Raw genomic sequence first — 25144 nt, 5'->3', positions numbered from 1 at the left:
AAAATACTCAGCCAATAACTCAGACGGCAAAGGTTGTTGATAAAGCTTCGGTTTGCGACACATTTGTTTTCGAACAATCTTTTGTATCAAACTCCTCTCTCTGCCTCTCTTCTCTTTCAATCTCTCTCTCTATCTTCTATCTCACTCCCTTTCTCTCTTTTCTTTCACACTCCCATCATCTCCCATCATAAAAATTAGTTGACAGCGTACTTGCAGTTGCGATTAATCACATATTAAGAAAATCAGTTTTGAAATGAAACTTGTGAATTTTAGTTGTGCAGGCCTGATGTAAGGAACCTGAAAAATACAAAACATATCAGGAAACATTCTAAAGCTTTGAAAAAAGAAATAATGTTTGAACTAGCCAGTATGTAGTTTGGAACTCTAGTTGGATTGACCTGTTTTTAGGGATAAGTAAATTGTAAGCCTATATGCTTACTGAGTGATTTGACAAGTAGCGCAAAGAGAATGAGTATATAGTTTATAGTAATAATATATAGCGAAACAATTTAATTAATTCCTACTCCCCCTACGTCTTTCAACGTTTATCTGAAGCCTCGTGAAGACTAAGCAGTTTGTCCATTAAAATGGACTTTTTTAGGAACCTACCCTACCCCCACCTAAACAATGACTCATCCCCCTCATTATAGCTGTTCCGCAATTACAGATCGTCAAACGTAGCCTAATTTCATTACAAATAAAGCGAATCAACTTGGTTGAATCCAGTGCTGCCACCGTGTGGCATTGCTTCTTTTACAACTGGAAAGCCTAAAATATAGTTATTGGTACTTTTAAATCAATTAGCTTCTCAGAATTGAATTGATTGCAAATTCATCCTCTTCGGGGTAAAGTTGTAGTTTTGTGCCCTAAAATAGCAAGAAGATTTTTCCCTGGTTCAATGTGTATGGTTACTTAAAATAGAGCCTTAAATTTACGTTTGAATGAGCTCCCTCCCAACTATCTTGGACCTTTGGTTTGTTACAATCACCCCAGGGAAAAAGACAAAACAAATAAACATGCATCGACGATGTTTCTTCTGAATAAAAAAAATGCAAAACTCCACATTTTGAATATTGGAGCTTGTAACCTCTAGGGTGGGTTCTCTGATATGATTAAATAAAAAAAACAGTTTTTTTTTAACTGAAAGTAAGGAACAACGTTAAAACTTAAAACGAACAGAAATTATTCCGTATATGAAAGGGGCTGTGCTCTCCTCAGCGCCTCGCTCTTTACGCTAAAGTTTTTTATTCTTTAACAAAAATAGAGTTGTGAGAAAGTCAAACTTTAGCGTAAAGAGCGAGGCGTTGAGGAGGGCACAGCCCCTTTCATATACGGAATAATTTCTGTCAGTTTTAAGTTTTAACGTCGTTCCTTACTTTCAGTTAAAAAAACTTGTTGTTTTTATTCAATTTTTGAACTTTTTGAATTAATACAGGTTTTTATTTTGTCTCACCGTACATGGATAATTAAAACAAAATTGGCATATTAATTTTACTTTTTTTTTTGGTTAAATCGCTTTCTAGAATCTTGTTTAATTTTATTTACGAACGTTTTTATTAGTAATATATATACGTAACTTACGAATTAACTTAAGTAACAAACTTCTATATTCATTGATTTTTAATACGTATATTAGGGGGTTCGCTCCCTAGTCAATACCTTGCTCTTTAAGCTAAAGTTCGAATTCTGTTCCAATTCTTTAAAAATGACCCCTTAATCACAAAGGCCGTTAATTAGAATAAATAGCTCTTATAAAAGTACTAAAATATCTTTGGCTTAAAGAGCGAGGTATTGACTAGGGGGTAAAGCCAATCACATACGTAATATTTTCTGGTCGTTTTAAGTTTTGATGTTGCTCCTTACTTTCAGTTGAAAAACTTGTTTTTTTTTATTTAATTTCTGATCCTTTTCTTTAATAATGCTGGGAAATCCGGCACCCCCTTCAAAGCAATGTCCCTTCCCCCATGAAAAGTTCCTTCATGGAAAGATCCTCCCATATAACCCCCGACCCCAACCCACCCCCACCTACCAGAAAAAATACCCTCTGAAAACGTCTGTATACTTCCCAATAGCCAATACTATATGTTAACATTGGGTAAAGTTCATAACTTTCAGCCCTCCCCCCGGGGACTTCGGGGGATTAAGTCATCCTAGAAGACATATTTATCATATTTTCGACCATGCTGAACAAAATGGCTATCTCAAAATTTCGATCGGGTGACTTTGGGGAAAAAATGAGCGTGGGAAGGGGCCTAGTTACCCTCCATCTTTTTTGTCACTTAAAAAGGGCACTAGAACATTTAATTTCCAATGAGCCCTCCCATGATATTCTAGGACCATTGGGTCGATATGATCACCCCAGGGAAAAAAACAAATAAACACGCATCCGTGATCTTTCTTCTGGAAAAAAAAGCAAAATTCCACATTTTTATAGATAGGTGCTTGAAACCTCCACAGTAGGGTTCTCTGATACGCTGAATTTGATGGTGTGATTTTCATTAAGGTTCTATAATTTTTAGGGGGTCTTTCCCCCTTGTTTTTAAATCGGCCAAATTTTCTTAGGCGCGTAACTTTTGATGGGTAAGACTAAACTTGTTGAATCTTATATGTTTGAAATCAGAATTAAAATCTGATTCTTTTGATGTATCTACTGGTATCAAAATTCCGTTTTTTAGAGTTTCGGTTACCATTGAGCTTGGTCGCTCCTTAAAAGATCGCTTGCTTTTTTCGGGGGGGGGGGCCTTTTTTCAAAAATAAGGCCAATTTCCTCAGATTTTTGGTTTTGGGCGGGTAAGAATAAACTGAAATAATTTTAAATTTTTGAATTAGCATAAAAAGCCAATACTGCCAGTGTAGCAATTGTCATGAGGTGTAGCAATTTTTTTTTTGGGGGGGGGGCCTTTTTTCAAAAATGAGGCCAATTTTCTCAGATTTTTGGTTTTGGGTGGGTAACAATAAACTGAAAGAATTTTAAATATTTAGAATTAGCATAAAAAGCCAATACTGCCGGTGTAGCAATTGTCATGAGAATTAAATTTTTAGTTATGGTGAATATCGGTCCAAGTCACTTTTTACTTTATTTTTTTTTTTTTTTACTTCCAGTTTATTTGATAAGATTCTCTTGTGACCAATTTTTTTTTTAACGTGTTCATTTTTTTTTAGTTGAAGAGGATAATAAAAAGAAAGAGGGTCAATTTGACTGCTGGGTAGCAAGTTTAAATTTTGTTTTTCTTTCGCTATTCTATTTTTTTCTTAATGTATGAGTATAGAACAGATTTAAGTTCGAGGGGAAGAATTGTCCTGTTATGAAAGAGGTACATTTTACAAGGCCGTTATAAAGCCAAAACGGGGTATCTATGCAGGCTGGACGATTTTTGAGTATCTTCACTCCTTGTGTAAAACTATTCTAAGTTATAGGAAACTGTATAAAGACAATTCTACATCTGTTATTATCTACGAAAGCAATAAATCTTTCTGCAATTTTGGTTTGAGTTTCATTTTCTTTTAAGATTAAATACATAATAATCAAATATATTATTGATTAAACAAATTGATCGTTTTGCCAGGAATCCTTGCGGTTTAAAATCTACTGCATTTTGTTTCATTGTACAGGCTATTTAATTGATCTTATTATTTGAGAGTTCTTTCCTAAAAGTATTTAAAAATAAATTTATTCCTACGAAAAAAATCCTAAAATATATTCCCTGTCACCCAACCAACACTGATATTTTGGGGTTTACCCCCCCCCCCCGGTATAAAATTTTCTGCCGGCGCCCTTGGAAATAAAAAAATGAATTATTTTTTTTCAATTTACCGTAAACCGACCAGCAATAACCGTTATTTGTCTTTCATCTCAAATCATCCAATCCAAGTAAAAAGAGGAGTCGTTATTTCTGTAGTTGATAGGGTATTAAAATTAGCCCAGAATACATAAGTATAACCAATTTTCATTAAGTATATTTTAATAGGTAATGGATACCCCGAAAAGAAGATTTCTCAAATAATTGAAAAAAGGAAAAAATTTTAATGGAACCAGTAATAATAGAAGAAGATGGGTCAAATCAACAAACAAATTACATAACTTTGCTGCCGTATTCTAGTCACAATTCTGTCGCACATTCTTTTGGCACACATATGTGTGCCAATTCTGTCACACAAACTAAGAAGAGAACTAAAAAAAATATAAAAACATTATTTAATTACCGACAAACTATAGGCTCTTTACTAAATAATGGAAAAGATAAGATTCCTAAAAATATACAAAGGGGAATATACGAAATTCCTTGTTCTTGTGGTAAATTTTATTTACGAAGAACAACAAGGGCGCCGGCAGAACATTTTCCAGGGAGGGCCAAATACCAAAATATCAGTGGTGGTTCGGTGACAGGGAATATATTTCAGGATTTTTTACGCTGGAATAAGTTTATTTTTAAATACTTTTAGGAAAAAACTCTCAAATAAAAAGAGCAATGAAATTACATGCAAAATAAAATAAAATACAGTATATTTTAAACCGGAAGGATTCCTGGCAAAGGCATCAATTTTTTTAATCGATAATATATTTAATTAATATGCATTTAATCTTAAAAAAAATCAAACTCAAACTAAAATTACAGAAAGATTGCATCCGTAGATTATAACAGATGTATACTTGTCTTTAATTTCCTACACCTTAGAATAGTTTACAGAAGGAGTAGAGATACTCAAAAAATCATCGTGCCTGCACCGATACCACCTTTGGATTTTATAACAGTTATGTAAAATGTATCTGTTTCACAACAGGACAGTTTTTCCCCCTCGAACTTAAATCCCTTATATATTCAAACATAAAAAAATACAATAGCGAAAGAAAAGCCACGAGCCTGAGAAAATTTGCTAGGTTTTCTAAAAAAGAGGGAAAGACCCCTCAAAGTCAAGGAATTTTAATGAAAATCACACCATCAGATTCAGCGTATCAAAGAACCCTACTACAGAGGTTTCAAGCTCATATCTGCAAACATGTGGAATTTTGTAATTTTTACCAGAAGAAAGATAAAGGATGTGTTTTTATTCGTTTTTTTCTAGGGGTTATCGTTGCGACCCAGTGAACCTTCACTGTTAAAGGTGGGCCCATTCTGCTTAAGCTGAAAGGTTCTAATGCTCTCTTTCGGTAGCTGAAATAATAGAAGGGCAAGTCGGGACCCTCCTGCGCTATCGTTTCCCAAAAGTCGTCTCATCACAATTTTGAACTAGCCTTTTTCTTCAACATACTTTAAAGTCCCAATGCTTATGTCTTAGATAAAATGACCCCCTACAGCCCCTGGGGAAAGTTTAGGTTATGAAGTTAACATATTGTTTTATTTGGTATTGGGAATATGCATACATTTTTCGGGTGGGGAGGGGAGGGAGAATTTTCTGCTGGGAGGATTTTACACTAGGATAATTTTACATGGAGAGAGGTTTCCAGAGGGTGAACTTTTCAGGGGAGATTTTTAACTTGGCGAATTTGTCAGAATTCCTATACGAAAGTTCTTTATGTCTTGCTTTTTCTTTACCGATTCAACTTTAGGTGTGGAGATGTTAAGGGTAGGCCTAATTGTCCGGGTTAAATTTTTGCCAGGATTGAATTGTCCAGAAGATATTTTTGTGGGGAGGGGGATTTTTCCGTGTAGGTGGAACCAGGTATCCTGGATTTATTAAAAAAAAATGATCAGATATTAAATATAAAAAAACAAATTTTTTCCACTGAAAGTAAGGAGCAACATTAAAACTTAAGACGAACAGAAATTATTACGTACATGAGAGGGGTTACCCCCCTCTTCAACATCTCACTCTTTACGCTAACATTCAAATTTTATCCCAATTCTTTAAAAACAACTACTGAAACACAAGGGTTTCATTAGAACAATAAGTAACTTTTTTCTGAAGTGCCGAAAAACTGTAGCGTGAAGAGCCAGGTATTGAGGAAGGGGGGCAACCACCCTAATATAATAATTGTTATAATAATAATTATATTACATATTACATAATTATATAATTATAATAATAATTATAATAATTATAATAATAATTCACATAGTAATAATTTCTGTTCTTTTCAAGTTTTAATGTTGTTCCTTACTTTAAGTTGAAAAAACTTTTTTATTTAATGAAGCTTAGAGATAAACATTTTTCTAAAGGCAAAGTAAAAAGCAGGTCAATTAAAGTAAAAGTTTATAAAAAAGGAAAATAATTAATTAAAAAAACTGCTCAAAACCACAGCCTACTTACAGAAACTAAGATATAAACCCCCAGCATTCAGTTCTGTTGAGGAATACTGAATCGTTGGTTGGATGTTTTTTTTAACAATATCGACAGTTTTGAACTTGGTTATCAAATACCAAAATATTTAATGCCTTTAGACTCAATTGTCTATAAAAAAAAAATTAACTCATTATCAAAGTAGTTTGCTCAAAGTAAAGTATTAAAACTAAGATTAATAAAAATCAAATAAAAATTTTTAATTAAATATTTTAAATTTAATTTTGAATAGCAAAAACCAATATATTTGGCACCTTTATACTTCATAACTGTAAGAAATTAAATCTTTTTCAATGCGACAACTAGATAAATACAATCACTCCTCGAAAAATAAATAAATGACAATAAAACAGAAAAAAAGTATCCGTTCAGGGGGGGGGGGGGAAATGCAAAAATTCCCAAAAACAATAAAACACAAAAAACGTATCCGTTCAGGGGAGGTGGGGAAAATAAAAAAGTTCCCAACAACAATAAAACACAAAAAACGTATCCGTTCAGGGGAGGTGGGGGAAATACAAAAATTCCCAGCATTGCGTTCAGAGGAAAAATTTCTGACTATAATGGCTTCAAATATCAGTTCATGGGTACTCTGGCAATGCAAGCAAAAGTTGACGGCATATTTTAAAACTATATTTTAAAACTTATTAAGTTGTTTTCCTTGTCTTTTCTTTAATTACACGAACCTTCTTGGGTACTAATAACAGCACTAATTACTAATTAACAAATACGTATTTAGGATCAACATAAAAAACAAATTATTTGATCGAATATTATCAATAGTTAAGCTCTTACAATTTCATTATAGGGTCAAAATCTATTGGAAGGCAGTCAACAATGGGGCAACACACATTTTTTCTATGGTTTTTGCATATTCTGTTTTTTTTTTCTTATGATTTCCTTGTAATTACCTTATGATCCCAAATTTCCAGGGGAGACCACGCCCCCTCCCCTGCCGGCGCCCATGAAGAACACAGCAAAATTTAGAAGAAAGATTACAACAACATAAATATGCCATAGATTACTTGCTAAAATACAATAAAAAACTGGAAACATTCGAATCAGCTGTAGCAGAACATTTATTTGACTTTCCCTATCAGTAGAAAGGCCCTATTGACTCCGAACATTACCACGTGGTTTATGGTTTTTTCACTGAGAATGAAAAAACAGAATTTTTCTCACTTGAAAAAACAGGAATTTTCTCACTTTGATGGATGTTTTCTTGGACGGTTATGTGTGTTGGTCAATTTATTTTATGTTTTTAATGGATGTCAACAGTAATTCATGTCTGTTTTATGGTTTATGTCAGTGAGAATGGAAAAACAGGAACTTTCTCACATTAATGAATGTCAACAGCAATTTATGTCTGTTTTGAGGTTTTTTTCAGTGAGAATGAAAAAACAGCGACGAGTACAGCAATTTATGCATGTTTTATGGTTTTTGTCAGTGAGAATGGAAAAACAGGATTTAGCTCACTTTGATGGATGTTTCAAAAACAAGATCACGTGTTTGCTTCTCAGCCAATCAGAGGGCTTGTTACATCTGCTTCTCAGCAAATCAGAGGCTCGGTTACATATTAGTGGCGGGGGATCGCAGAGAAAATGAGGAAAGGATTTTTGCTATAGTTGTTTTATTAGTCTGTGAATAGAATTTAAAGGAGTAAGAACAGTTTGACTTTACTCATTTGGATATATATATTTGTGTGTTGATGAGTGGAATGTTTACCCTCTTAGAAGTTGATAGTGGAGTTGATGGCAATAATACAAGAGCACCAAACATTGCGGTGGAAATCACGAGAGGATCACGGCTTTGTCTGGAATGGGATGAAGTATATGCATGATATGTGATATCCTTGAGCAAATTCAAAATGGGGGATCAATTATGTTTCGATGCAAAAGTTGATATAGCACATGTGAATAGACTTCAATGTGCTTTAAGTGCATTAGTGAAACATATCGAAGACAATAAACTGTATCGCTAATTGAACATGCTTAGTATTATTGTTGTTGTAATTATTCAATAAAATTGTTTCGAAAATGTTCCCTTTCTGGTTAGGTTAGGGGCTAACGAATCAGGGTCAGTCTAGAGTCAGCAGTCAGAGTGAAAGGATTGAAAAATAAATAAATTTGAGAAAGAGAGAATTAGATCAAATCTAGTGTTTATGGAAAAACATTTGATTTTGGATGACGATTTTCTCGAGTTATCTTTTCAACGCACGATATTCTCTCGCCAGGGAACACTTGACAATATAATGAAAACTGATTCTCCCCCATTGGACTATTTTATGAAACTTTTAAAATGTGATTCAAATGCTTATACTCAATTTATTGATATATTAATTGGAACAAAGCAGAATAATATCGTGGATATACTTTTGAAAACATTGCCAATGAATTCGATGTAGATGGCTCCCCCATTCAAAAGAGGTGACGTCTCAGTTACTCCTCTCCCCATTCCTCCACCTTGAATTTATCGAGCGAGGACAATCAGTTTCGTTTTAGCTTTGAGAGAGTTGACATTAGAAACCAATAATGTTCTATACATGTCCATTGTGCATGTACACTCTTGGCAGTCGGACTCAATGTGAGAATTGTACAATTATTGATGACTATAGTGAAAAGTGTAAATTATGTAATCCTTGTAAATTACATAGAGGCTATGCAGTACAAATTAAAGGATGTAATTCATGTCTTGAGGAGATTTGTGACTTTCACCCTAGAGGACACCTGTGCTCCAATTGTCACTATGATAAATGTGATCAGTGGGAGAATACTTACCCCGCTATGATTGGAAAGAATCCCAAACGTGATTTTAGCTTATTTCTATAAGATTGGTATCTTCATAGATTTAAATTATTCTGGGAGGAGGAATCTGGTCTACGATTCAACTGTTGGGGTAACAAGACAATTTGGTTTCTACGTCATCGTTGTGACGATACTGCCTACTATGACTATAAACCAAGTGATTTTAATTTGGCAGTTACTGAATGTGATTCACCATTTGAAAACACTGTATGTGATATTGCTTCAAATAGACAGACTGAAACTCGTGAATTTCATAATATGAATGCAAATAATATCATTGACTATACAAAGAGATATGACAAGAGTGAAGTTACATTGTACTGTAGAAAATGTGACCCTGACTTTGCAGTCAATCAAGATCAATATACAGTGAATCCAAATGATTTACCGGCATTAGTGGTTCACGACAGTTGCCTATACACCGAAGAAGAAATCTAAAGTGAAGATTTAAAGACATTGTTGTATATATATATATATGCATTTTATTAATAAACAAATTCACAAATATTTTTTAAGCACTTTACTCTTAGGGCACTGAAATCAATACTGTATAGAACTGAGAGGATATTTTCCACTAGAAAGTCGTTCAGACGTGGATTGTCACTATAAATGTGGAGAAACTGCTTGTAAGTATAACCGCGACATCGGAACACAAAATATAGTAGTTTTCCCACTGCTGATGTGGGGTGTGTAGAATGTATAGGGTAGACCAAGATGATCAAAATATTCAATTATCCTCATTACTTAAAAGATACATAACCCATGACCCGTCAAAGAAGTTGACGGGCTGTTCTTGACAATAATTAAAGCATCGTTGGAACTTTGAATATTTCCGAGAAAGTCCGAGAGTATACAATAGGATTGGTACTTTGACATATAGAGATCTATATCAAATACATTGATTATTTGACTGGTGTTCATGGCGCCAAGTCTAGTAGAACACTGCCTTCGGTGATTTCCCAATAGGTTTCATATTGATTTAGTGAGATTAGTGCAATACTCTCAGCAAAAGGATTAACAAATGCGCACTCTAAACGCACACTCCCAGTACGTACTATACTCATATCATGTGTGCCAGAACAATTCAGAACAAGGATACCATGTGTATTAGCAAACACATCTTGGGTTATACTATTTTCAAACAGTTGCAAGTCATGATCCGCAACTATCTCTAGGGTTTGCATTGTCAACTCATACAATATTCTAGAGGATATACCAAAAGAGGCAGTTTAGAGCGGGATATCAATTACGTTAAACGAAAGACACAAATTCCCAAAAAGTTTAATTTTACAACGACATTTAGTTTCCCAACCTTGTACACAGCTAGTGTTTAAAAACGATGAAGCAAATTTTTGTAGGCTATTACCATTGAAATACGATAAGTTAAGGAAGTTGCGGGAGCTCATGGCAATATGAAGTTGATTGGTGATTGTATGAGGAACAAGTAGTTTAATATTATTACCATTGGCTCTCAGTTTTTCCACTGCCAAAGCAACAGAACTCATGACCTGTTGTTTGCGTACATGAAGTATTGCCGAGGTGAGGGAGACTCTTACATCAGGATTGGCTGCAAGTTCTTTTCTCAATATGAAATTGGAGGGTGCAAGCGTCAGTTTTATAACCACTTTAACATTGGGCGGCAGCCATTGGGGTATATTAAATATTTCATAATATATTTTTCCAACTAGATGTAATTCACTGGTTGTAGCATTTTTAAGTGCATCTGTACTATCAGTATTAGGAATATATTCATATCCATTGGAGGTGCCTCTCAATTCCTTGTATGACTTGGGTGACATGAGCATGAAGTGTATATAGCTTTTATAATTTGCGAGATTGTTGCCTGTACTCGCCAGTGTTGCATTTATGTAGATACTGATTTGACGAAATAAATTATGTAATATACAATTTTCATAGGATAATACATCCGTTCGAATCGTCTGTGTATTATCGGATTTCCGGACTTTCATTTGCAAATCTATGAATTTTGAAGACATTTCCATAAATTATTCTTCATTGGACTAAATTTGACAGTGGATATTATCGGAGAGGGGTTGTTGTGGATAAAATTGTTCATAGTATCCATGATTTACACTCACATCAACAATTTCAGCATTGAATAGATTCAATGAGGCGGTGATTGAAGGTTGAGTATCCTTATGCGGTAGGTAGGACATCTTAAGAGAAGAAATCTAGTTTCGATCTAACAATTTTCTTCCTGGGGCTTCTTCTTCTGTTTACACTACGTGTCGGCTTTTTCCTTCTTTTCTTTGACAAGAGGGATGATGTCTTTCGTTTCCGACCTGAGGGGAGACTGCTGAGTGATCCACTGTTTCTTGACCTTTTTAAACCTTTACCATTTTATTTTAATCTTTCGCCAAGGGTTCGCGCACTGGACCTAAGCTTGTCCGTAGCACTTTTTTTAAAATCCTTGCCAGAGCCCCAATCGTATAGTGTAGAGGATGAAAAATATGTTGCAGCCGGTGCAAAATATTTTCTAGCCAGTGGTAGTGCAGAGCGAAAGAGCTTAGCAAACCAGCTACCAAGACCATAGCCAGACATTGACGAGCTACCTTTGTAATAGTCCATTCCATTGCCCTGTTGTCTTGGGCCAAGAGTATTAATATAGCATTCAATATCAGGACAAGTGAATACCACTTTTCTATTGGACATGTTGCTGTTGAACGATGGGGCAGAAATGGCATGTTATTACAGCGAAACCTTTTGAAATGGCTATGGGATCACCTAATTCAGTTCTTAGTGTTAACTGACAGAGTTCCAAATAGGAAGTTTTTACGGGAATATACTGAAGATGCTTTATATTGTAGTGATGAATATGTTCTTGATTGGTTTTTCGTTCAAGAACTCGTAGGACGGGAACATTTGAATTACCAACCAAAAATGTTTCCAAAAATAAAGCGTAGAGAAATATACAACTGTCCGTGGAGAAGGCAGGCGGGTAGTCAACAAAAATGAAATTAGTGTTTCAGGCACTTTTACCATTGATTATATTGAGATTAAAGCCAAGAATATCCTTTAGATTATCATTGGGAATAACCCTTTTGTTGGCAATAGGTGAACTAATGCAGATCTTACCCTCCTCCTTTGAATAGTTGAAATGAAAAGCTCCCCTTTTACGTGCGGAAATTCTTTTATTTATAGAACAACATAAATCATTCATACAGGTGAGTTCCTCGTAGGGTAATTCAATATATGGATAATCCATCCAATTGATTTTTTGAATTTGTTCTTGATCACTTGAGGATGGTGGCAGCCAATCATAGGGTCTAATTTTTATTTCATATTTACGATATTTTCTCTGGATGTCATTGGTATATTTGAGAATACAATCGACAAGAGCCACTTCATGCTTTCCGTCGTCGAATTTGATGGTGGGGGAGAGTTCTGTCCAAAAATTACTTGTTCTATTCAACTCGTTGTCGAAAGGATCAGATACATTGGACATGAAAGTCACATAGAAATCATTGGGCATTGTTAATATCTTCAGCACTGACCCAAAAATCAAAATCTGAGTTGTATCCTAGCCGGCGAACAAGCAACTGTCTCTTGCCCCTACGAGTACGGCTCTTTAATATCTTTTCAATTTGATAAATTTCACTAGTGTTTCTAAATTTTTGCAGTTCATATTCATAAAAGCTACCAAGAATTTCATCATCTCTGGTGTCTCGCAATCGACATGTCGTGGGTTCGGTGTCCAAGATTTTGGACACTTTAAAAAGTTCGGTGCTCCATAAATAATTCCCCTTTTCAAAAATATTGGTGGTTATATTAATTCGAACAGTATCACCGACATTGAATTTCTTCTTTACTTTTTTTTTTATTTTTCACCATTGGAATATTGCTTTAGAAAAGCATCAAATGTATTTTCATTGCAGTGAACATCCCGAGGGCTTGAGTTGGACAGAGATCGATGAGGTCGATGGTTGTATATCCGCATGATTTTATCTAAATCATGAATAAAAGCCGGTGTATTTTTCGGTGTCCAATATCTTGAAATTAATAGACGAATCGTTCTTATTAATCGTTCAGCCAATGCAGCCTTTATCGGGCTGTGACTATGATAAAGTGTTGTATTATATTTCAATAGAACCTTTTGCACATGGGGATTAACAAATTCACTGCCACGATCCGATAGAATTTTTCTATATGAATCCTGTTAAAGAATACTTTCAATGGCCTGCGCAACTTCAACACCTCTCTTTGATCGTAATGGAATGGCAAAGGCATAGCGACTAAAGACACTGATTGCCACCAGAATATATTTGTAGGGTGCATTGTGACGCCAAAGAATTGCGTCTAAAGTCAGAGGGAAAAAGGCTTTAGTTTGTCAATATTGTTTGCCACGAAGCCTGTGATTCCGATGCAGTGTGTAACTCAGTTCATTCTCTAGATACTCTTTTGCTTTTTTCAATGTGCTGCCGGAGACAACTTTAGAAAGCGTTTTGGGAGATCTTAAACTTCCCACTTCATCAATATTTTCATAGACACCTTTCAAAACTTCATCCATTTTGAACGCAAACACGTAGTGTAATGTCCACTCCCCTTTTGCACACTGGAGGATGAATCAATTCGTTTTCGCTTTTGACTAGCAGCCACAGGTGTTGTAAAATCATTGCTGCTACTGCCAGTATTTTCAAATATTGAATCTTCTTTTTCTTTTTTAAATGGTGTTGGTTTTGTTGGAGGACTATATTCTCTTAGTGTCTTTAGAATTTGCTTATTGCCAATAAGACCTTTGGGAAAGTTTGATACACTTAGAAAGGTGTATAGATTATTGTCAAATAATAAAAGTCCTTTACGATTCGTCACCATATCACAAATTAAATCAACTAGATTATAACTTTTTCCCTGAATTATAATTCGTTTCCCTGTGCTGTCGAACTGAACTTGTTCCCCAGTTTCAAACAAGAGATAAGATAATACTCTTTTACTTTTTTTTCAATAGGTCAGTGGCAATAGGTTCCCAATTTTCTATACAATTGAATTCAAGTCCTTCTCCATTGATTGTGCAGAATCTAGAGGAGATGTTTCCTGTTTAGAGGGATCGGTAACAGTGGCAGCGGCGGGTCTCTCACGATAATGTTTATGATTGTTCACACGTCGCAATGCATCTTGGAGTAAAAGCAGTTTTTTATCATCGGCAATATTCTCATCATTAATGAATTTGCTTAGATTGTCTTCAAAATGTTCGACGGGCGAGAGGACAAGTTCAAATGGTGTCAATTTATAGGGTTTTGCCATTCTCTAGAGAAAACTGTTTACAAGTCCTGCAATTATTGGCAGTAAAAGTGTGAAAAAGCTACCACCTGCTTGAAGGAGACGTTTTCTTTTAAAATTTTTTCCCTTGTTTTCACAAGCCAAGGCGCGTACAGTGGAACGATGTTGCTTTGTCTGTTGTCTTACACCTTCTGGCAGTTGAACATTGCCCTCAGTTAAATTTAAACAAAGTTCAGATATTAGATTAATGAAATCATTGTCAACACCATGTTTGAGTATGGCCCTCCTAAGCAAAGGTTTTGAAGTGCTTAAAACGGAAAATAAATGCCGTTGTTCGTGAAGTTTCTTCAGTGTCATAATTGCAACTAATAGCCTTTTCTACTGTTCACCGGAAGATATACTGTAATTTCATTGTTGAAAATGTCTGTGACTACACGTAGATCCTCGGGTGTGCTCTGATTAAGATCCAGCAAAATGTAACCGTAGGGTTTATTAGTCGCCTGAGTGTACGCTGACAACAGAAATTTAGGGGCAACGGGGTATATCTGTTTATTGAGAGTTATGAGCGAGCTAGAATCACGAACGACTCGATAGATAATATAGATGGTGCAATTCAAAGCAAGGGATCGCATACATTTGCTCTGATGAAACAGATTGTATAGAACTAGGGTTATGGAAATGTGTTCATGATGGGAGCGAACAGTGAACAGTTGTAGCATTTCCTGTGAGAACTGTTCAATGGATTCAGACAAATTATCAATAATCAGCCCCGAATTCGAATCAATACTATTGAAAAAATCAAGTCCCCGTATAAATTGTATTGGTATGGTTGTGGCAATAGATTTTATTTGATCATAGGACTCCTGCTAAATACTATAGCAATAGTAGATTTTTTTTGGCTTTTCCAAAAACATTTTATCGCAATCTTGAATTATTTTAGCTAAAAGTGTTGTTTTCTTCGACATTGATGGACCACACAGAAACGATCTGAATGGTGTTTTAAAGTGATACATGCTGCTGCTGCTGCTGCTGTTGCTGCTGACAGCAGTCGAACTATAACTAATTGTAAATCATTCGTGTCCCATGAATAAGTAGTAATAATTTTCCCATAGATCTATCTACGTTAACAAGAACAACAACAAAAAAAAACAATATTTCATGGCAGCATTTATTTCGGCAACATGAAAACTCTATTTGTTCAACATGAACAATGATAAAAATGACACTTTATGTACAACATAAAAAAAACACTTTTTGTGCATCAATAATAACACTATCTGTAAAACACTTATTGTCTTTAAACACTTTTCTGTACAACAACAACACTTTATGTGTATTAGTAGCAAACACACACTTTTCTATACAACAACAGCAACACTTTAAAACAACAACAACAAAAAAACACTTGGAAATTGAACTAGCACAGTTGAAAATTATGAATTTAAAAGTGCGCGGGAAACTTCCAGCCGCGGGAAGGGCCCCCCCCCCGGGAGCCGCGGTGGAAAAAAAAACAGTAACATAGTTGTCGTCACTGCTGCTACAGGTTAGTGGTTGGGTTAGTTGAGGTTAGATTAGTTAATTTATGAACGGGTTGGGTGGTTAGTTAATTTATGAATGGGTTGGTGGTGGTGGTTGGGTTAGTCAGGTTAGGTTAATTTATCCAGACCAAGTTGATTGCGATAGTCTATGCATTCAACTCGGTCTGAAATACGGTAGTGGCCATGAGGTAGGACACTCACACCATTCTAGAGCATATAGACTTTGTCAGATATACATAACATTGCATTTTTTTCCACTCTCACAGTATAATTTCTATACTGTAGAGAGCGAATTGCAAGCACTTGTGCTCTCAGCACTAGGCTACTTTCTACACAGTCTCTGAACACGCTCATGTTGAAATTGCTCTTTACAAAGTGTGTAGGCACCCCTTTAAATGCCTGCTTTTCATCCCCATTATGAATTTTAACGCAATAAACTTTAGGGCCCAGGAACACCTCCCCAGATGTCAAATAACTCACCGTGTCTGATTTTAACAGTAACAGTTGGTTGGGGGCTTGAAGTTTCACCAAATCGGGGTAGAAGGACGGATTCCAGTTGGTGAAATCCATCCGCGAGCTCATGTATTCTCCCTTTTCTAAATAATCCAATAAATATTCGGTCCAATTTACATTTAACAGCAGAGGATTTGTATCCCCGTAACAAACTTGAACCTCCCCCTCCCGTGGCCATTGCACCTTGCACACATTGTAAAAAAACGACAACATAAGCTTTTTGGAAATTTCCAGTACTGAACTACCTCCTGCTATATTCTTGTTCAGTACCACATTTCTCTTTCGCCTGTGTAGAAGAACCATGCCAGTCTCTATGCTCGTGAACGATGTAAAATTGGGATCGGCAATAATTCGTGCACACTCTAGAGGGTCAGTCACGACGTCACAGCGAGATCTGTTACGTACGCTTTCACACATTTTACCAAACGCTGAATTTAGAATGAGTTTGTACATTTCCTTCTCCACCTTTGAGTTTGCCCTAGAGCGTTTATCGACAAAAGTGTCGATAAACGTCTTTAAATATGGTCGCTGATTGAACTGCAGGACCCTATGTATTTTGGTGATCTTGAAGCCATTGTTCACCATCCAGTGCAAAAGCACATGGTGAACAACGATATTTTCCTTAGGGTCCAAATCAGCAATCAGTTTTTGCTTAGAGGGAGTCCAGTGCATCCCCATATCCTCAACCAATGATCAATTGTAGGGGCTCAATGAGTCCCTGCTCACGGGTCGATTGATACAGGGAAAAACAAAATCTTTGACGGAGTCGTGAAGCGCCAGAGGAATGTGCCCGTCAATTTCAAAGAACCATCCTTGTGGCCCAGTGTCCTCGACGTTGGTAGTTTCTGGGAACTCACAAGGATTCTCAAGCCTTTGATAGTTCCCAGATGGCAAAGAGTAGTGAGACATTGCCGAGGGGTACAATGAGTTCATGTCCAAGAACACTGCATTTGACTTTGCACCGGTGCTGTTTTGTCCGCTCGGATCGGTTGACAAGACGCGGTCCCCATGAAAAACATACCCTCCCCTCATTGAACGCTCTACAAAAAGGTGCTGATCTACATCTGTGATTAGGCCTATTTCCTCCCTACTAATTTTTAAAATAATATCCATCACCAAATGCGATGTAGAAAATTAGTAGCCTATATCTAACCCGAACTCTGAATAGATTTGATCTGTGTTCTTACAGACTATATCCAACAGAGTTAAAACGTCACTGGCCAAGTACAGTCTACAATAATCCCACCCATTTTTACAATTCCCCTTAGACCACACCTTCTTGGCAAACTCATAGTCCTCGGCTGTGCATTTACTGCTGGTGAGTGAATTGTAAAAAGCTTCAATTAGAGGTAGTTTCACCTCGCTTAAGCGAGCGCCAGAACAGTAATAGCCGTATGCGTATACACCTTTGCAGGTCAATAGGTCATACATTTCACCGTCTGGAAAGTGCTGTTTAAGCAAGGGAAAGCTATCAAAATTATCGCTTTTCTGCACTTGAATCAATTGACTCAATGCCTTGGGAAAAAAACTAAAAGAATCTAAAAACATGATTTTAGTCCAAAACGTATGCCCATTATCCACTGCCTGCCATTTCAATTTGAGAAGCAACAAGCTTTTGCACAATTTGGAACTGATATCGTAGGTAAATGAACTGTTTACCCATGGAATATCTACTCCCCCTGCCTCTCTATGCATATGTGCTCGTACTGCTCAAATAAATTATCAGTCGTACTTATAGTTGTGGATATAATCTGGAAAAAAAACTGTTGACTAACATTTAAGTTAGACGATTGATGGGCTACCCCTCTAAAATTACTAACCCCAGATAATATTTCGTGCCACAAGTGATTATGATTTCTAACTTTCTCCCTCCCACCGCCTCTTTTCCCTTTAGTCCCCTTATCCCCCTCTACAAACTCCCCCTTACAAACCCAACATATTTTTTGATTTTTAATCGCGAGGCGATCCTCTGCCGACAAAACCATTGGGTAATGGGTATTTCTCAAACGAGAAATAGCGCCATTAGCTGTGCCAATTAGTTTAGTCAGTGCCTTGACCATGCACTCCCCCTCATCCAATGTGTCTACTATTTATAACAACCGCATGGTGTTAGAACTGTCTCTTTGCGCATGGGCATAGGAAACTGCAATAGCTTGATGTTCTTTGATTCGGTTTGGAAATCGAGGATCGTTCACCTCCACCAGCTTAGCTTCACAGTTCAAAGATATTTTGTTGCAATGGAGGAGGGTGTTTTGAAAATTTTTGAAGCGTAAAATGGCCCTATCCCCTGAAACCGTTTTGACTGACTGATAGCCAAGTCGTCTACACTGCTTCATGTGATCCCGTAGTTTTATATCACTACGGAATTTAGAGAGGCATATTGGACAGTGGAAAAATTCCCCCCCTATTCTTACCCTGCCCCAGAACTCTACTGATGTCTGCGATCGGGTTAAAATGACCAATTGAATTGGCAAAATCACTAGATGGTGGTGTATACAACAGCCAAATCCAGTGTTTGACTAATTCAATTGACGGGCCTCTTACTGGGAAGACCACCCCCTTCTTTTTTAAACGAAACCCATCTTAAAATTCAGTTTCATACTGAACCACAGTAACGCCGATATTTAAATGAGTATTAGCTCTTTCAAAAATATCAATAGATCTTGGCGTTACTGGGTATTTTTCTTCTAAACAAGAGAAATCTACAATGGGGAAATTGGACCCTTCCTTCCCATGTACAGCCCAATCGTCTAAATTTGTCTTTGTAGCGTCACGTGCTATAGGCTCGAATGCTGATATGAGGAAAGCATACCTGAAACATTTTGGATCTATTTCAAAACAGATCCATTGGACACCTTGACAACCTTCTAGATCTGGATTATATTTTAAAACTACTGCCCTTTCCCCACTCCCCCCTCTTAAAATAAAATCTTTCTTAAATTTACAAATATTCACACTTAAATTTTCAATAAATAAAACCACAGACCCACTACCGTTTTCATTAAAGTTCTCGAGATGCGCAATAATATGACCTACCCACTCCGAAAAAACACCCTCAAAATTTTCTAAATTCGGATAAATCACGCGCATCTCGGAATGTACATAATTGTAATAAACTTCACTTTTCCCCTCATTTAAATAAAACACCTTTAAAACAATAGAAACCTTAATTGAATCCCTCCCCTCCCCCCACAACTGAATTTGGTTCTCCAGTAGTGCACGAATTTTATCTAAAGAGTCGTGTACAATTTCTATGGGATCAAACACAAATTTTCCCTCCATAAGTGTATTAAACGGATCACCAACAGTCGCAGTGTAGACCACTATTGCATTTAAAATTGTGTTGGACAGCTGAAAGTCTGGAAATGTTGTCAATTGGTCATTACCCCCCTCCCCCTCTTGTATATCATCAACACCCCCTCCACTTTGTTCAATATTTGGGGTATGCGAATGCTCCACTTCAGTTGTTTGAAGTGGAAGTAGGGTATCGGAGGCTGGAGGAGGAGGGTTCCCCGTTAATTCGTTTGTAAAATCGTCCAAAAGCTGTATTGTATTTTGACTAAAGTCTCCCTGCTCAACTGTGCTATTATCTACATTAAAAAGAAAATCATCTAAAAACTCATCAATATTAAACGGTATTTGACTGTCAGGTAAAATGTTATCGTCCCATGTTAAATTGTTGGAGAGCTCCTCTCCTTCTCCAACTGATGAGGATGATGATGATGATGATGATGACAATGAATATGGTACCAGTGCTCCAATCTATAAATGAAAAAAATAGCTTATTTTCAAAGTGTTCAAATCATCCCTACTGTTAAAATTTGGATTATTATTTAGATATTATTTAAAACGCGCATATTAGTAGTAGCAGTATGCACATAGTAGCATTTGGTTAATTCAACTGAAAGAAAATCCAACTTAACGAAAATCTAAAACACATTACATAGAATTGACAATTTGATTTTGTTCAAACAACTCCCCCCGCCCCCTCAATTTCCACTATTTAATGCCCCCCTCCGAGCGGCCCAACGGGCCACCGCAGCGCTTCCCCCGGCACTTCCCGCGGCACTTTCCCATAGCGCTTCTCGGGCCCACCGGCGATTCCCGGGCTCCGCGGTTACCAGCCGTGTTCAAAAATTCCGAAAAGAAAAAAAAATTGTTAGACCATAAGTCGTTTCTCTCTCTCTAAGTCCCTACACTGGGATGTCTAGGACTCATTAGCTTAATTATTGTAAGCCGCGTATGTTCTGTTCCAAGACTGTTCAGCAGGAAAATACAATTAAATGGGAAACCGTTAACTCCCCTAAAATCTTGGCTAGTTGTAAGGTTGAAAGCTGTCAAAAATATTACGCAAATTAGAATCCATATATGCAAAGAGATAAATGGGATAATCTCTGTCCTTCTCTTAAAACTATAATATTCAATTGTGAAAAATAGCATTTTGAGTTTCATAGTGGAGAGATAGCAGTAAACTAGAAATTATCTAAAAATATTATTAAGAGATAGCAACAGTGGGGACAGAGAAAATAGCAATGATTAGAAAAAGAGTGGTTTCTTTGACAAGCAAGCAAAAAAATTACATTATATTTAGATATCTCTGAGGGGGGGGGATGGGAGCAGAGAAATTTAAAACAATGGTTGGGGGCGAGGGGTTAATATTTTAATATCTCTGATACACTTTTACAGTGTTGAAATGAAAGGTTTACTTCTAGGCCCATTAAAACTATAATATTCTAGCGAAAATAGCATTTTGAGATAAAAAGGCTCTCTAACAGCAATTGACTAGAAATTAGTTAAAAATATTATTATGAGATAGCGAAGAGATAGCAACAGTAGGGGGAACAGAGAAAATAGCAAAGATTAGAAAAAGAGTGGTTTCTTTTGACTAGCAATCAAAAAAATCACATTATATTTAGATATCTCTGAGGGAGGGGGGGGGCAGAGAAATTTAAAACAATGGTTGGGGCGAGGGGTTAATATTTAAATATCTCTGAGAGACACTTTTACAGTGTTGAAAAATAGTGAAAAAGAAAAGACTAAAAAAAAAACATTGGAAGAAATAGATATATATATTTCTATAAGTAGAGGTAAAAATGCTCACATTTACAAATCCTGGCTGCACTTGAGTGCCAGATGGCCCGGGTAGCGCGTCTTGGAGGATAGACGGTGAGGTAACATAACGCTCTTGTGTAGACGGGACAGGTATTAAAGGTCCATGGAAAGCAGCCGCCCACTCACTCTTTAATTTTCTGTCAGGCTGCATTGTTGCCTGCACAGATGGCTACACTTGGGCAGGCAGCGTGGAGCTGGGGGGTTTCGGGCAACGGCTATATTGGACAACTGTTGCCTTCGTAGGGGTTTTACCTTGACCCCTAGCTCTCTTAGTGGGAGGTGGAACACATTCTTCACCATTGTCCTTAAAGGAAGAAAAAAAAATTAGTATCAAAATAATTTCCCCCTTTTTTTACAGAATGAAAATTAGTACCCCCTTCTACAGAATTTATTGTCAGACATAATTTTGTCTAGAAAAAATTCTATTTTGTCACTAATAAAAGCGCTAACCCCTTCCCCAACAATAATCCTGGATTCAAACTTGACCCACTCGCCCTAAATTTTGGAAAATTAAGCCACCCTAGGTTTACCCTCTCATTGAGTTAATCTTGCGTTTTTTTTGCGAGCGCAATGCAGATCAATAAAGAATATATCTTACTGCCTTTTATTCAAATGCTACAGTTAAAATCGCTAAAATGTCAAAGAGAAATGGTTCGACACTGAAGTAGAAAACAATTATCTTTTCATTTCTATTTTGTCACTAATAAAAGAGATAACCCCGTCCCCAACACTAATCCTGGATTCAAAATTGACCCCCCTCCCTCTAAATTTTGGTAAATTAAGCCACCCTCGGGTTACCCGCTCATTGAGTTAATCTTGCGTTTTTTTGCGAGCGCAATGCAGATCAATAAAGAATATATCTTACTGCCTTTTATTCAAATGCTATAGTTAAAATCGCTAAAATGTCAAAGAGAAATGGTTCGACACTGAAGTAGAAAACAATTATGATAAAAACAATTATCTTTTCATTTCTATTTTGTCACCATTAAAAGCGTTAACCCCTTCCCCAACAAATATCCTGGATTCAAAATTGACCCCCCCTAAATTTGGAGAATTAAGCCACCCTAGGTTTACCCTCTCATTGAGTTAATCTTGCGTAACTATTCAATAATCTCTTTTAATTTTGTAGACAATTCGTTCCCCTTTTTTTTCAGACATCATTGAAATATGCAAAGCATTGAATCCTCACAAGCTTAATTAAGAGTAATCTCTCTTTCCACGGGAATTTTGTTTATGTAAATCTCCCCTCTTGTTGGAGATTCACTCGCGGCTTTTACTGCAAAAGAGAGCCAGTTCATTTTGATAATTTTAAACATATCAAGGAGAAAAGACAATTTTGAGCAATAACTTCAATTGAAAGAATTAAATGGTGATGAATGGTGGGAGGAGGGAGGATGAGGTTTATGTAATGGAAAAAAGTGTATATTTTCAAGCAATGTATAAAGATTTTTTGTGGGGGGGGTATACCCTGAATTTGAATATGTTTGGAGGGTGACCAAGGAAAATAATTTTATTTTGAAAATAAAAATGTACTAAAACAGAACTTAAATGGTAAATTGAGGTTGCCAAGGTTTCAAACTCATCAATAGTATCCATTCTAGTTGTTTGAACTGTATCACAATACTTTCTGATAATATAATTACAATGCATGCCCGTTATATACGAAATCTCTAGGGTGAATTGTTATGTAACGGGGAAAATCATATGTAAGCGAGCCTCTGATTGGCTAAGAAAGGATATGTATCTGAATTACTGATTGGCTTAGAAGCAAACACGTGATCTAACTGTTTCCTAATCCTGTTAGGTCTTAACATTCGCCTCGAGCAAGTACATGGCCAAAACAACAACATCAAATAAATCGACCTTTGGAAATTTAGGTCATTGACTCCGGTCCCCCCGTTAGACTCAATAATCCAGAAAACATCCATCAAAGTGAGAAAGTTCCTGTTTTTTCATTCTCACTGACAAAAACCATAAAACAGACATAAATTGATGTTGACATCCATGAAAAACATCAAATAAATTGACCAACACACATAACCATCCAAGAAAATATCCATCAAAGTGAGAAAATTCCTGTTTTTTCAAGTGAGAAAAATTCTGTTTTTCATTCTCAGTGAGAAAACCACAAACCACGTGGTAATGTTCGGAGTCAATAGGGCCTTTCTACTCCTATCATAATATATTATTTGATCAAACAAAAATTGTACACATCTATAGGACTCTCGCAAAGTCTTAGCAAAATTATTGAAATTAAATAAAATTATTGATGGGGTATTAGCATTAATAGAGATGAAGGGGAATTTAGAATGAATCCAATTTATAATAATTTAATTTGGGGGCAGGTGCAGTTTTCTGATAGTAGTGAGTTATATAATAGTCCCCGAACAAGTGACATCCCTGTAAAGGAAAGTCGGGATGGGGTCAAAGCAGGCAAGAGTCAACGGACTGCAGCTAAACTTGCAAATAAAGAAATCCTTAATTTATAATGCCTGCGTTACGTTGACCTTTTGCCATATATAAGCTTAGATTACCTAAGTAGTTCAAATGTTTTTAACCTGTAAATTTAAACAGGGGTGGTGACCTGTTTTTTTTTCAAATAAATATAGTATTCTATTTTTGGTAGATCCTATTTGCCAATCTGAATTTATAGAGGTGACATATCCGCTCTACTAGAGATTTTTGGTGTCCTTTCTATGATTTCAGTTTTACCGCATTTTGGAAGCTTATTAAGATGTGAGTTTTATTTTTTTTATTTTTTTGTCTTTTGTTTTTTCTCTAATGTGTTATTTTTTGTCTTTTTGTTTAGATGATTTATGTAAAAAAAATTCTTTGTCCTTTTTATTGTTTTTTTCTTTTGATAAAGGCTCCCAGACGTAAAGTTGAAATATTCGCATATATTTTATTAATTAATCGTTTTGATTTTTTTTTTCATTTCATTGTCACTGCTTTATTTAAATTAATCCCGTTTTCTCTCTTAATTTTTCGTAAATGGAAAAGCAGTAGGGTCTAAGAAATTATTAAAATATATTTGGACTAAAACTATTCACTCAGGGTTTACAATCCCCCTTTTTCTCCCCCCCCTCTCAGAGCCCCTTTAGCAGCATAGGGAAGAGCAAACTACGACCCATCGTGATCAAAAGTTTGAAAATATGTTTTGAACAGAAAAACTGTCTCGTGAGAAAATTCTCCATTTAAAGCTGATTCAGGAATGGTAACAATTATTTCGACTAATCTTAACAGTAAAACTTCGTTGCGAAAACAGATTTGTGAGAATTCTGAAAAGGAGCCTGAAAACCCTCAGAGATGTTTAATGACCCATTTCAAGGCCTTTGATAATAACTAAAGGTTTTTTTTTTAAATTAGTCTTTATAACGCCATCGTAAAATGCCACATGGCGCCCAGATTCGATTTTAGGGGAGCAGAGGGGGCACTTGCTCCGGGCGCAGAAATTTTAGGGGCGCAAAATTTCAAATAGGTACTTAAAATTTTGTTAAAATTAGGCCTGAAAAATTTTGGGAAACAAGGGGGAGGGGTGCTAATCCAGATTTTTCCCCAGGCACAAGAAAGGCCAGAACCGCCACTGATGGCACCGCAATTAGCACTTTTTGGTACTGTTTCCGGTTAGGAAAGCATGGGAAGCTTAAAATGTCCCATTATAAT

General features: G+C 36.3%; 1 protein-coding gene across 1 annotated transcript in view; it reads right to left on the bottom strand.

Annotated features, from left to right (window-relative positions):
- Positions 1 to 207: 207 nt before the first annotated feature.
- Fuca (alpha-L-fucosidase) overlaps positions 208 to 25144 on the bottom strand; it is a 123169-nt gene continuing 98232 nt past the window's right edge. The window contains exon 10 of the mRNA XM_089100824.1: positions 208 to 297. Within this exon, the coding sequence (XP_088956950.1) occupies positions 223 to 297 (75 nt within the window). The 3' untranslated portion in view covers positions 208 to 222. The remainder of the gene's footprint in view (positions 298 to 25144) is intronic.

This window comes from Artemia sp. Qi Xiang Cuo, chromosome 2 (genome assembly GCF_049724085.1).
Source record: "Artemia sp. Qi Xiang Cuo chromosome 2, ASM4972408v1, whole genome shotgun sequence".
Lineage (NCBI taxonomy): Eukaryota > Metazoa > Arthropoda > Branchiopoda > Anostraca > Artemiidae > Artemia > Artemia sp. Qi Xiang Cuo.
The sequence above is the reverse complement of the archived record's forward strand: the minus strand, read 5'-3'. Positions and strand labels throughout refer to the sequence as shown.